This window comes from Puma concolor, chromosome E4 (genome assembly GCF_028749965.1).
Source record: "Puma concolor isolate L17-30 chromosome E4, mPumCon1.1.hap2, whole genome shotgun sequence".
Lineage (NCBI taxonomy): Eukaryota > Metazoa > Chordata > Mammalia > Carnivora > Felidae > Puma > Puma concolor.
The window spans coordinates 21,784,192-21,799,348 of NC_141683.1; the positions used below are offsets into that span (position 1 = coordinate 21,784,192).

The 15,157-nt window shown below is 36.7% G+C and overlaps 1 protein-coding gene across 1 annotated transcript in view; it reads left to right on the forward strand.

The window, feature by feature from the left end:
* The window catches only part of CDC73 (cell division cycle 73), a 137,835-nt gene that overhangs the window by 15,937 nt on the left and 106,741 nt on the right, over window positions 1-15,157 (forward strand). Inside the window, exons 6-7 of the mRNA XM_025927830.2 lie at window positions 1,611-1,699; window positions 11,340-11,556. Coding sequence (XP_025783615.1) covers window positions 1,611-1,699; window positions 11,340-11,556 — 306 coding nt within the window. The remainder of the gene's footprint in view (window positions 1-1,610; window positions 1,700-11,339; window positions 11,557-15,157) is intronic.

Below are 15,157 nucleotides of genomic sequence, written 5' to 3' on the forward strand. Positions count from 1 at the left end.
AGGAAAAGCCTAATGTTCCGAGGAACATGCTTTGAAAACCATTAAAGTTATACGTCCTGTCATCAGAAATGCTGATGGATTTACGACCTGGGGCAACAGATGCAAAAAACTAGCTCCAAAATGAAATTTTTGACTGTGGTGAGGGCTTTTCATAAAATTTACTAATCAACTTTTCTGAAGAGAAGGAATTTATTTGTGGTGTATTTTTATGAATAAAAGTAGCTGTGTTACATTATGGGAAGAAAAAAGCTGCTATGGAACACCTGGGTGTCTCAGTCGGTTAAGCATCTGACTCTTTAAATTTAAAGTTTATTTTTGAGAGAGAACACAACCGGGGAAGGGATAGATAGAGGGGGCAAGGCAGAATCCCCAGCAGGCCCCACATCGGCAGCACACGAAGGAGCCTGACTTGGGGCTCAAACTCCTGAGCCAAAATCAAGAGTCTGCTGCTTAAGTGACTGGGGCACCCAGGCGCCCTTTAAGCGTCTGACTCTTGATTTTGACTCAGGTCGTGATCTCAGTCTTGGTGAGATTGAGCCCTACCCTGTGTTGGGCTCCATCTGACAGGCTGACAGTGTGGAGCCTGTTTGGGATTCTCTCTCATCTCTCTCTCTGCCCCCTCCCCACTTGCCCTCTCTGTGTGTCTCTTTCCTTCAAAATAAGTAAATAAACATTAAAAAAAGTTGCTGAAGTTCTTTGGTAAGCTTTTAATCAGTTCTACAGTTTAATCAGTGATCAGTTTAATCAGTCATCTAATATTTACTTATTTATCATTGTTTTTTCATTAATTTTAGTTGAGAGAGGGAGAGAGAGAGCTTGCAAACAGGGAAGAGGGGCAGTGGGAGAGAGACTGGGAATCTTAAGTAGGCCTTCACACTCAGCACAGAGACTGGTGCAGGGCTTGATCCCACCACCTTGGGATCATGACCTGTTGAACCAAAATCAGTAGGTTGCTTGACCAACTGAGCCACCCAGGCGCCCCCCCAACTTGTATTTATGTAACTAAAAGTAATCTTTTTTTTTTTTTAATTTTTTTTTTCAATGTTTTTTATTTATTTTTGGGACAGAGAGAGACAGAGCATGAACGGGGGAGGGGCAGAGAGAGAGGGAGACACAGAATCGGAAACAGGCTCCAGGCTCCAAGCCATCAGCCCAGAGCCTGACGCGGGGCTCGAACTTACGGACCGCGAGATCATGACCTGGCTGAAGTCGGACGCTTAACCGACTGCGCCACCCAGGTGCCCCTGTAACTAAAAGTAATCTTAAAGTTGAGTTGATTTAAGGACAGTGATGCCTAGAAAGTTATAGGCAGGAACTTATGTAAAGAAAAGTTACATGTAGTTTTTTTTGTTGTTGTTCTAAAAGTTAAATAAAGGGCCACCTGGGTTCCTCAGTCAGTTGAGCATCCAACTTTGGCTCAGGTCATGATCTCACAGTGAGTTCGAGCCCCACATTGGGTTCACTGCTGTCAGCCTGTCAACACAGAGCCTGCTTCATATCCTCTGTCCCCCTCGCTCTCTGCCCCTCCCCCACTTGCACGCACTATCTCTCAAAATAAATAAAAGTTAAATAAAAATTTAGAATATTCACTAACCAGCGATTATTTTCAGGATGAAGAGTGTGTGCGTCTTGATAAAGAAAGATTGGCTGCTCGTTTGGAGGGTCACAAAGAAGGGATTGTACAGACTGAGCAGATCAGGTAAGATTTTCTTTAGTAGAAAGTGTTGTCTAAGTGTATATGGAAAAAGAGATATTAATATGCCATCTACATTAATTTTACCTTTTGCATTTATTACGTGCTTCTGTGCCCTAAGTTTAAAAGATGATGTGTGAGCCTATTTTATGGTAGGGGAGATTGAAAGCTAATGATGCTTTCTGGAAAGCCTTGTTCTTGGTACTATTACCACATTGATCTTTCCTGTTTAAAATTACTCCATAACCAAGCCACTCATTTATTTTGTGATCTCTTGTTGATTTATAGCAGAGGTCAACAGACTTTTTTGTACAGTGACACGTATTAAATACTTTTGGCTTTGAAGGTCATGTGGGTTTTTTTTGCAGCTATTTAATGCTTGTGGTAGGGAAAGCAGTCTGTGATTGCTCTAATTCATAAGAGAATTAGCATGGCTAGATTTGGCTTGTGGTATTATTTTGTTTATCTCTGAATTTTACTATAATTAGAATCCCTTCATAATTTTTCCTTGGCACAATATAGTGCTTTGGAAATTCTATCCAAACTAAAAAATTCAATGTGGATCTTTAAAAGCTTTATTAAAGATGATTAACATAGCAGGAAGCTGCACATATTTAAAGCATATTTGTTGATAAGCTTTCACATATGTATACATCTGTGAAACCATCATCATAATCCAGAACATGAATGTAACATCACTGCTATAAATTTCTTCTGTACCTTTATGATTCCACGCTTCTACCTGTCCCTACATCCTTCCCTCTCCAGGAAACCAATGATCTCTTGATTAATTTTTTTCTGGAGTTAAGTATAAATGGAGTTATGTAGTATATACTTCTTTGGTGGTCTGGCCTCTTATTTAGCATAATTATTTTGAGATTCATCCATGTTGCTGAATGTGTCAATAGTTCATTCTTTATTATTGGTGAGTAGTTTATTCTTTTCCATTGTATAGGTGTAACAATGTTTTCCTAGGCAACTGTTTATGGACATTTTACTTGTTGCTGTTTTTTGGTTATTACAGCTAAAGCTGTGATCATTTGTATACAAGTTTTTTATGGACATAAGTTTTCATTTTTACTGAGTAAATACCTAGAGGAGGAATGATTGAATCATGTAGTGTTTTGTTTTAGATTTACCTTTTTAAGACATCACCAGACTTTTCAAAGTGATTATACCATTTCACATTTCTCCCATGAATGGGAGTCCTGCTTTCATGGGAGTCTCCCATGAGTCCTGCTTTCTTCACAGCCTTGCCAACACTTGGTGTGATCAGGCTTTTTAATTTTAGCCATGCTAAAAGGTATGAGATGATATTATGATTTTGTCTTGCACTTACCTCATGATTAATGAAATTACGAGCATCTTTTTGTGTGCTTAATTTGCCATCTTATATCATGTTTAGTGAAGGTTCAAATTTTTGTCCATTTTTTTTTTATTGGATTGGATTGTTTTCTTATTATTGGGTTTTGTAAGTTTGTTGTATGTTCTGGATAGAAGTCCTTTTTCAGACATTGGCTTTGCAGGTATTTTTCCCAGTCTGTGACTTATCTTTACATTCTCTAGCTGCCTTTTGAAAAGCAGCTTGTTTTAATTTTTGTGATGTCTCATTTATCAGTGCATTCTTTTGTAAATTATCTTTTGGTGTTGTAATTAAAGAATCTTTGCTTGAACAAAGTCACCTAAGACTGTCTTGTATTTTCTTGTAGAAATTTTTTTAATTTTAGGGTTTACATTTATGTATTTATTTTTATTATTATTACTTTATTTTTTAAAATTATTTTTGAGAGAGAGCACGACGAATGGGGGCGGGGCAGAGAGAGAGAGGGAGACACAGGATCTGAAGCAGTCTCCAGGCTCTGATCTGTCAGCACAGAGCCTGATGCAGGGCCTGAACTCCCAAAACGCGAGATCATGACCTGAGCTGAAGTCAGACACTTAACTGACTGAGCTACCCAGGCACCTCTAGGTTTTACATTTAAGTCTGTGATCTACCTTCAGTTAAAATTTTTGCATGGGGTGCACAGTATGGCTCAAAATTCATTCATTTTTTATGATGTAGGTATTGAAGTTGAGTTTTGTGCCAGTTGTGCCCAATAGTTTCAGTGTTACTGGTGTCCAATTCTTTGCACTTGTGTAAAAAATCAGTTGTTTCTGGATCCATTCTATACTGTTCATCTGTTTGTCTTTTTGCCAGTGCCAAACTGTTTCATTAGTTTTAAAATCAGATAGTGTTAGCTTTCCAACTTTGTTTTTCTGTTTCAAGGATGTTTTTGCTCTTTTAGGTTCTTTGCATTTCCGCATGAGTTTTGGAATTAACGTGTCAGTTCCTACAAAAAGCTTACTGGGATTTGATTGGGATTGCATTAAATCTATAGACCAGTTTGAGAATTGCTATCTTAAAAATTTGAGTCTTCTGACTTATGAATAAGATGTACTTATTTTCCCTTATGGTAATGGAGAGGTATTTAGATCTTTAATTTCTTTTAATGTTTCATGGTTTTCAGTGTATAGGTCTTATACATCTTTTTGTTGTATTTCATACTTTTTGGTGCTATTGTAAGTGATATTTTAAAAATATATCAATTCTTGATTTACTGCTAGTATAGAAATACAGTTGATTTTTGGGTATGGATCTTGTATCCTGCAGTCATGTTAAACTCATTGATTAGTTCTTGTAACTTTTTTGTAGCTATCATTAATTTTTCTACATAGATAATTATGTTGTCTACATATAAAATACATTTTTTTCTTTTTTCTCTTTTTCTTTCTAAACTGGATGCCTTATATTGCTTGTCTTATTGCACTGGCTAGACTCACTAATTGCTTATTAATCTGATGTTGAAGAAGCAGTGAGATTAGACATTCTTACCTCATTCCTCATCTTAGGGGAAATCAGTCTTTCACCATTAAGCATGTTAGGTTAGGTTTTTTTGTTAGATAGCCTTCAGCAGGTTGAGGAAGTATCTTTTTGTTCCTAGTTTGCTGATAGTGTATCAGAAAGGAATGTTAGCTATTGTCACATGCTTTTTCTGATTCTACTGAATTGATCATGTAGTTTTTCTTTTTTGTTAATATGGTAAATTAATGTTTTGATGTTTGCATTTTCATGGATTAATTCTACTTCATTTTTTTTTTAAATTTTTTTTAAGTTTATATATTTTGAGAGAGGGAACAAGTGGAGGAGGGGCAGAGAGAAGGAGAGACAGAATCACAAGCAGGCACTGCGCCATCAGCATAGAGCCCAGTTTGGGGCTTGAACTCATGAACTGAGATCATTACCTGAGCTGAGATCTAGAGTCACTTAACCGACTGTGCCACCCAGGCACCCCTTTAGTTCATTATTTTATTGTCTTGCTGCATAACAAATTAACCTGAAACTTAGTGGCCTAAACAGCACATGTTTATTTATTTTTAAAGTTTATTTTGAGAGTGACCAAGGGTGGGACACAGAGAGAGGGAGGGAGAGAGAGAATCCCAAGCAGGCCCTGCGCTGTCAGCGTGGAGCCTGATGTGGGACTCTGACCCACAAACCATGAGATCATGACCTGAGCTGAAAACAAGAGTCACATGCTTAACTGACTGAGCTACCCAAGTGCCCCAGAAAGTATGTTGATTGTCTTACAGTTTTCTGTGGTTCAGGAGTCTTGGAGTGACTCTGCTTTAGGGCCTCTCACAGTGTTTCAATTAAGGTGTTGACCAGGATTGTGTTCTCATGTGTAGGCTTGATAGGAGAAGGATCTACTTCCAAGCACACTCATGTGCTTGTTGGCATAATTTAGTTCTTTACTGGTTGTTAGACTAATACTTCAGTTCCTCAGATGTTATCTAGAGGACTCTCTTCGTTCTTTGCCACATTTGGTCTCTCCATAGAATATTTCACGGTATTATATCTTGCTTCATCAGAGTGAGCAAGTAAGAGTGGAAGAGAGCTGTCAAGCAAGATAGAAGTTTTTTATAGCCAAATCTTCGGAGTGACACCCTGTCACTTGTACAGCATTTTAATTTTTTGAAGCAAGGTTTAGCCCACACGTACACATAGGAAGAGGATTACACGAGTGTGAATGCAAGAGGTGGATGTTGTTAATAATCATTTCACTAGTTGCTTACCATGCTCATGATGTATTTTTGTTATATGTCATTGAACTATACTTTAAAAATTTATATAGAAATTTTGTATCTATGTTCGTGAGGTCTGTAGTTTTCTTACGATGTCTTGGTCTTGTTTCTTATCAAGATAATTCCTATCAAGATAATCCAGCTCAGAATGAGTTGGAAAGTATATCCGTTTCTTCAATTTTCTGGAAAACTTTGTTTAGAATTAGTATTATTTCTTCCTGCATTTGGGAAAATTTATTAGTAAAATTGTACTATAGTTTTCTTTATTTTTATGTATTTCACATAAGATTTTCAACTACATCTTCAGTTTAATAGTTATATGTTTATTCTGGTCCTCTCTTTTCTCTTTCTGTCCTTTGAATGTTTCTTTGAAAGAGTTTGTCCGTTTCATCTATATTGTTCAATTTATTGTAATGTTGTTCATAATTTCCTTTTATGGTGTCTAGGATCTATAATGATGTCCCCACTTTCATTCTTTGATATTAGCAATTGTGTGTTTTCTGTTAGTTTCTTTATTGTCCAACCAAAATTGATCAATTTTATTGATCTTTTCAAAGAATCAGATTGGGATTTTCCTCTTTAGTTATTTTTTTTTTTCCTCTTTGTTTTTGATTCTTCAATTTCTGTTCTGATCTTTATGATTTACTTTGTTTTGCTTACTCTGGGTTTAATGTGCTCTATTTTTTATAGTTTCTTAGAGGAAAATCAATAACTTCAGCTTCCACTGTAAGTACTGCCTTCATGGCATCTCATATTTTGGTATGTTGTGTTTTCATTTTCATTCAGTTCAGAATTTCTAATTTCCCTTGTGATTTCTTCTTTGACTCATGGATTGTTTGCAAATGAGGTGTTTAGTTTCCAAATATTTGGGGTTTTCTAGAGATCTTTGTTACTTATTTCCAGTCTATTACAAAGTATGGTTATATTTATATGACTTTGAATCCTTTGATAAGTATTAAAACTTGTTTTTTGGCCCCAAATATGGTCTTTTCTGTAGGTACTTGAAAAGAATGTTTATTTTGCTGTTATTTTGCAGTGTCTTGCAATGGGCAGGAAGGTCAGCTTTGTTGATAGTGTTAATCAAGTTTTCTATATCCTTATTTTCTGTCTTACTTGTATTATTATCAAGATAGAATTATTGAACTCTCTGGCTATGGATTTGTCTATTTTTCCTTGCATTTCTATCAGATTTTGTTCTCTGACTACTTTGAAGCTCTGTTATTAGGTGTAAATGTTTAGCATTCTGTTCTCTTGATGAACGAATCTTCTTATTGTTATAAAATGACCTTTATCCCTAACAATATTTTTTGTTGAAAAAATTTACTTTCTCTTATAATTCACCTAGATGCTCCTCCAGCTTTTTTTTGGCTTATGATATCTCTTTATTCTTTTACTTTCTGAAACAAATTGTGGTAAAAAAACACATAACATAAAATTTATCATTATAACTTATTTTTTTATTTTTATTATTTTAAAAATTTTAAGTTTATTTATTTTGAGAGAGAGAGCAAGCAGGATAAAGGCAGAGAGAGAGAGGGGAGAGAGAGAACCTCTGTCCTCACAGTGCAGAGCCCAAGGTAGGTAGGGCTTCAACTCATGAATAGTGAGATCATGACCTGAGCTAAAATCAGGAGTTGGACGCTTATCTGACTCAGCCACCCAGGCACCCGTATCATTGTAACTGTTTTAAAGTGTGCAGTTCATAGTCTTGAGTACTTTCATATTGTTGTGCAACCATGTCCAGAACTCTCTTCATCCTGAAAACTGGAATCCTTTTACTTTTAACCTGTCCAAAGTTTAAGTGCCTTGTTTGTGTGTTTAGATCTTTTATACTTAGTGTGATTATTGATATGGTTAATTTTAGTTCATTTTGCTTATTTTTTATTGGTCTCTTCTTTGTCCTATTTTTGGAATAAATGAGTATTTGTTATAATTCTGTTTTTTCTTATATCTGTTGACTTACTAGTTACGTTTTGTTATTAGTGTTTGCTTTTGGACTTTTTCTATGTGTGGTTTATAGCATCACAGTCTACCTGCAAGTGTTAGGTTACTTCATATATCATATGGGTACCTTAAAATACTTAGACGTATGCATGTTCTTGTTTAAAGAGTTCTTTTTTAAAGAGATTTAAGTAAGAAAAAAATATTATGTATTTATAGATACCATTTCCATTGTTCTTCATTTTTTTGTGCAGATCCTCTTAACCTGTTTTTTTCTATTCTTGAAAGACTCCTTTTCACATTTCTTCTTATGTAGACCTGCTGGTGATTAATTCTTTCAACCTTTTAAAAAATAAGTTTATATGTTTTTGAGAGAGTGTGCATGTGCACAAGTGGGGGAGGGGCAGAGAGCGAGGGCACAGAGGATCTGAAGAGGATTTGTGTGTCAGCACAGAGCCCCAGGCAGGGGCTTGAACTCACAGATCGTGAGATCATGACCTGAGCTGAAGTTGGACACTTAACCAAGCCACCCAGGTGCCCCTCAACTTTTTTATTGCTAAAAAAGTTTTTATTTTGCCTGTTTTTTTTTTTTAAGGATTTTGACTGGATATAAAATTCTTAAGTTATATCCTCGTAAGGACAAATCTTTGACTATAATGAGTTACATCCTCAGTCATAAGCCCAAAATGCGTTTAATACACCTTACCTACCAAACGTCATTGCTTAACCTAGGCTACTTTAAATATGCTTAGAACACTTTCATTAGCCTGCAGTTGGGCAAAGTCATCTAATATAAAGCCTATTTTATAATAAAGTGTCTAATATTTCATGTAACTTATTGAATACTGTACTGAAAGTATAAAACAGAATAGATGGATGGGTACAGAATGATTTTAAGTATCAGTTATTTATCATGGTGATCGCACGGCTGACTGAGAGCTGTGGCTTGCTGCCATTGCACACGTATCATGAGAGAGCGTCATACCACTAGCCTGCGAAAAAGTGATAATTTGCATCACGGTTTCTACTGAATGCATATCTCTTTTGCATCACATAAAGTTGAAAAATTGTAAGTCAGGACCATTTCTACTTTAAAGATGTACCACTATCTCCTTGATTACATTGTTGTTGATGAGAAGTCTATCATCAGTGTTTTTTAAATTTTTAAATTTTTTAATGAAATGTGTCTTTTTTTCCTCTGGCTACTTTAAAAGTTTTCTCTATTACAGGTTTTGAGCTGTTTAATTGTCCCATAACCTGGTGTTTTCTTAATGGTTTTTGTGCTTGAGGCCCATCGAGCTTTTTCAGGGAATGTTTTGTTCATAATTTTTATTGAATTGAGAACATTTCTGTTTTTTCACATATTTGGGTTCTTTTTTTCTATTCACTTGGATAGTTTAATAACTTTCTTCTGTGGTTATATTTGTGATATATTTGTATCCATCGTATTTTTTTTATCTCTATAAGTTGGTTAAATATATACTCCATGTCTCTTTTTAATTTGTTGAATGTGTAGAATCGAGTTACAATAATTATTTTAATGTCTTTGCTAATCCTGCATCTGTGTCAATTTATAATTGTTTTTGAATTTTCCTAAATTTTCTTTAGTTTTGTTTTGGGATATAGTAAAATCACTTGGAAATAGTTTGTTCCTTTTGTGTCTGGTTTTAAGATTTGTTATGTGAGCAGCGTTCACTTAAGATAATTATTCCCCACCCATTGCCTGTACAAGATCATTCAGAGTACCTACTGCCCCAGGGGTGTGAGGTTTTCATTCTCCTTGTGGGAACAGGAACTAACCTTTACCCTCTGTGAGCTCTGGGCATTGTTCCCTTTAATCCTTTTGGCTGGTTTCTGTACCCAATTTTTATTTCCTCATATTCCTGTGCTAATCAGTATTCTGGAATATTGTATACTTCAGTGTAGCTCTTTCTTCTCCTAAGTACTAAGTGTAGTACTTAGGCCTCTGAATTCCAGCCACTTTGGTTTTGCTGGACTCTCAGCTCCATTTCTCAGCTCAGGTAATCCACTTAGTTTTGCCTGGATTCTCCTCCCTGTGCCATTTCTGGAAACTTTCAAGGGTGTAAACTGCAGCATTCATAGGGCTCACTTATTCTGGTTTTCATTTGTCATAGATCATGGTCTCTTACTGCTTGATACCAGGTATTTAGTAAGTTACTCTTTAATGTATTTTTGACTGGTTGTTTCGAAGCAGGAGGGTTAATCAAGTCTTTGCTCCTTGATTTTAGGTGGAAGTAAAACTCCAGTGATTGAAAGTTCAATTCACTTTAATTATAATTTAGGAAAGTATTTGCATTTGATTCAAGATATACTGGTATGCTTTAGATCATAAGGAAAAATTGCATAGCATTATATAAAATGAGTCAAATACTAGATGCATGTTGAGCATCTGCTATAAAGTACCTTCATATTTTATATAAATTAGTGTACTATATAATACTACCATATTTAAAACTGCAGGAATTCCTGTCCTTTTTCCAGATGTTGTTTAAATGTATTTCAAGACTGTCATCTTGTGATTAGAATAATAATTTTGTCAACTGTTAAGGTACCCAAACCCTTTTTAACTCTTTTTCTCATTTTACATTGTAAAAAAAGACACTGAACTTATCATCTTAATGAAATTTATACTTTGTGTTAAGTCTTTTTTTTTTTTTTTTTTTAATTTTTTTTTTTTTCAACGTTTATTTATTTTTGGGACAGAGAGAGACAGAGCATGAACGGGGGAGGGGCAGAGAGAGAGGGAGACACAGAATCGGAAACAGGCTCCAGGCTCTGAGCCATCGGCCCAGAGCCCGACGCGGGGCTCGAACTCACGGACCGCGAGATCGTGACCTGGCTGAAGTCGGACGCTTTAACCAACTGCGCCACCCAGGCGCCCCTTAAGTCTTTTTCTTATAGTCTCCAAACATAGCCCCTGTTTGCTGTTTTGCCTGTTACTTGAAAATCAAGTAAAGGAAGGAAAAAGAAAACTGCAAAATACGGTGTAATCTTTCAGATAGTATAAGGAGTATATGTTTATGTGGCATATAAAAACCTCCATCACCTGTAAAATGGGTATGTTATACATTATGACATGTAAGTTTGAAACCTTGAAATGAATTTCAGGGAAAAGCTAAGCTTTGAACTCTTTACAGAATGAAATTTTCTCTCACCACCCCCCCCCCCCCAACCCCCGCCCCGGCATGGTGGCATGTGTTTGTGTATGTGTGTATAGTTTCTGTGGATGGAGAGGCATTGGCAAATAAAAGTCTGAGAAAATGTTAAGCACCTATATTAATGGGTTCTACCGTTTCTGAGGGGAAGAGCTAAACACATGAGAAGATTTCTTCTGCATTGATCCTTCTAGGAAATTACTGATTTACTCATTGAGTAATATTTCTACATGGACTTTTTATAAATCTTAACGTGATTATTAAGTACCAAGTATGTAAGTTTTAGATAAGATCTTAATTATTGCCACTTAAGGCATTTTTACCAGGAACTTATAAGTGTAACAAAATATATTTATGACGTGTTCAAAAGATCCTGCTGTAAAAATTTTAAAAGAAAAAATTGCTTTCAGGTCTTTGTCTGAAGCTATGTCAGTGGAAAAAATTGCTGCAATCAAAGCCAAAATTATGGCTAAGAAAAGATCTACTATCAAGACTGATTTAGATGATGATATAACTGCCCTCAAACAGAGGAGTTTTGTGGACGCTGAGGTGGATGTGACACGAGATATTGTCAGCAGAGAGAGAGTATGGAGGACACGAACAACTATCTTACAGAGCACAGGAAAGGTAATTAAAGTATTTCACTCATTCATTAGAGTGAGTGTGTGTGTATCTAATCTGTGATTGGTTATACAATTGGCTAAAATTTGCTATTAGGAGCAATTTTCAAGTTTTATCTTTGAAAGGTCAGTAATAATACAGGTTTCTAAGTAGTTTCTAAGTAGTAGTTCCATCGTAGTATATAAGAAAGTGATGAAATGTCTGAATCACAGTGCAAGTCCTTGATTTACTCCTCTATTGTAAATCTAAAGAATAGCCCAGTTTTCTTGTTGATCAGGTTTTTGGTTTACTCTAATGAACAGGGAATATTGATGGCCAGCTGTGTGGTCATTAAAATAATTATTGTTTTTCCCCACAAAGTAGAAACTTATGAGAATCAGCAGTCATTTATTTGTGTATTTTATACATATTCTGTTGTGTGGGTGTAGCGATATTTTTCTTTATTAATGGTTTTACGTGGTTTTATTTTGGTTTTTTGGTTCTAGGATTGTGGGATTCCCCCCGCCCCCCTTCTCCTTTCCTCCTTTGTCTCCTTCCATCTCATTTCATGATTACACATAATGCATTAAAAAAATCCTCGTACATATACCTTTATGCATTTATTTGTATACAGCAAAAGGATTAATTCCTAGAAGCAAATTTCTGGTTAACAGAGATGTATACTTTAAATTTTGAAAGATAAAAATTTGAGGGGCGCCTGGGTGGCTCAGTCGGTTGAACGTCCGACTTCAGCTCAGGTCATGATCTCGCGGTCCGTGAGTTCGAGCCCCGCGTCAGTCTCTGTGCTGACCGCTCAGAGCCTGGAGGCTGCTTTGGATTCTGTCTCCCTCTCTCTCTGCCCCTCCCCCACTCATGCTCTGTCTCTCTCTGTCAAAAATAAACATTAAAAAAAAAAAAAAGGAAAGATAAAAATTTGAAAGATACCGGATATTTGGTATCTTTTTTTTTTAATGTTTATTTATTTTTGAGAGAGAGAGAGGGAGAGCAAGAGCGAGAGAGCATGAGACTCACACACACACACACACACACACACACACACACGCATCAACACATGAGTGGGGGAGGTGCGGAGAGAGGGAGACAGGATCCAAGGTGGGCTCTGCGCTGACAGCAGAGAGCATGATGCAGGGCTCAAGCTCACGGACTGCGAGATCATGACCTAAGCTGAAACCAAGAGTCCTAGTCACTTAATCGACTGAGCCACCCAGGCGGCCCTGGATGTTTGGTATCTTTTTTTTTTTTTTTAAATTTTTTTTTTTCAACGTTTATTTATTTTTGGGACAGAGAGAGACAGAGCATGAACGGGGGAGGGGCAGAGAGAGAGGGAAACACAGAATCGGAAACAGGCTCCAGGCTCTGAGCCATCAGCCCAGAGCCCGACGCGGGGCTCGAACTCACGGACCGCGAGATCGTGACCTGGCTGAAGTCGGACGCTTAACCGACTGCGCCACCCAGGCGCCCCTGGATGTTTGGTATCTTAATGGATCTCCATAAAGAGTGCATTGGTTCTGTTTGACTTGCATATTTCCATCTGTCTTTCTCTCCCTCACCTCCCAATTTGCTCTTAAATATTAATTCTCCACTGATGTGCAGTTGTTAATGGTGATTTAGTAAGGGAGTTTGCAGGAGTGTGTGAGATTGCCAATGAAAGCAAACTTTAACATTGCTTTAGGTGGATTGGTTTTATTTGCAGATTTTGGATTCTGGCCTTATAAGTTTACTGTGCCTTGTTACTATGAATCAGATTACTTGAAAAGAGTATATGAAGGAAGGAATTTTTGTCCTTTTGTATTTTGACATGTTTTACAAAGTACTTGGGGTCAAGATTAGGAATCATTTTCCAGAACTTAGAATTATATAGAGAAATCTGAGAATATAAATAAACTTCAGTTTTTGTATTTATTGTAAAGTGATCTGCCGATACTAATTTTCATTGCCTAATGTGATTAAAATTTGAATATCACAACCTGCTAATGTTCTACGAATGTTCATTATAGTAGCCAAAATTTTTGAATCTCCTAGCAAAGGAATAAAACTTAGGTGCTATGCTCCATCTTACTTTTAGAATTGAATTTTCAAGAAACTGAGATGAACGATTTTCTTTGAGCTCTAGGTGGCAGGGTTTTCCCATCATTTCAAAACTTAGTGTTCTAATTTCATTTAGTGTTATTGCCACCAGAGTATAATTTAAGAAATAATGGTTTAAGAATTGTTTGGTAGCTAAGTTTGTTTCTATGAGTGTTAACATTTTTAGAAACCAGAAACAATGTTTTGACTAATAGTCTTTCTGTATCCCATTTTTATCTTCTAAACACTAAAAAATCTTTTAGGTACTCTGTCTGAAAAGCCCTGTGATTTGATTTGATTTTACTTTATTTTATTCTATTATTTTTTTTTTTCAACGTTTATTTATTTTTGGGACAGAGAGAGACAGAGCATGAACGGGGGAGGGGCAGAGAGAGAGGGAGACACAGAATTGGAAACAGGCTCCAGGCTCTGAGCCATCAGCCCAGAGCCCGACGCGGGGCTCGAACTCACGGACCGTGAGATCGTGACCTGGCTGAAGTCGGACACTTAACCGACTGCGCCACCCAGGCGCCCCTATTCTATTATTTTTTGATGTTTATTTGGAGAGGGAGAGAGAGTGTGAGCAGGGGAGAGGCAGAGAGAGAGGAAGAGAAAGAGTGCAAGCAGGGGAGAGGCAGAGAGGGAGAGAGAGAATCCCAAGCAGGCTCTGCACTGTTAGTGCCGAACCCAACGCGGGGCTTGAACTCACAAACCATAAGATCATGACCCGAGCTGAAATCAAGAGTCAGACGCTTAACCAGCTGAGCCACCCAGATACCCCCAGGCCCTATGATTTTAGATAGACCTTCATTATTCCAGGGATTAGTGCCTTCTTACTTTCTGAGTTTGTGGAATAAAATGTTCTAGGTACCATGAGAAAAATAAGTATGTTACTTTATAGTTATATCATTTTTGCAAGCACCCCAAATAAAGCAACCTGATTTTATAATGCCATTAAAAACATAACTTTTAAACTTAAAAATTAGTAGTGTTCCTTGTTGAAAAATTGATTGGAAGAGATCATTAAAAGGAAGATAATCACTTATAATTCTACACAAAAATAACTGATAATATGGATTCTTCTGGAGTAAGTGTTCCTCACACAATACTTGATTATTTTTAAAGTAATGAGATTTGATTTTCAAGTATTTTCAGTGATTTTCATAGTATGATTAAGAATTTATTTGCATTTGTCCCTGTGTTGGCCTTTGTACTGCTGGTAAAAAGCAGTGGTTGGTTAAGTGCTGGCATCTTTGCATGAGTCAAGTTTTTACAGATCTTTTAGGGGCGCCTATGTGGCTCAGTTGGTTGAGCAGCTGACTCTTGATGTTGGCTCAGGTCATGATCCCAGGATTGTGGGCTCCAGGTTGAGCATGGCATCTGCTTAAGATTCTTTCTTTCTCTTCCTCTGCCTCTCTCCTCTGCTCCTGTGTGCTGTCTTTCTCCCTCTTAACAAAAAAAGAAAAAAAATCTTTGAAAAGTGTGCATTGACTCCTAACAAACAGTATTTCAAAACTTTCCAAATCTCGTATAAATTGTA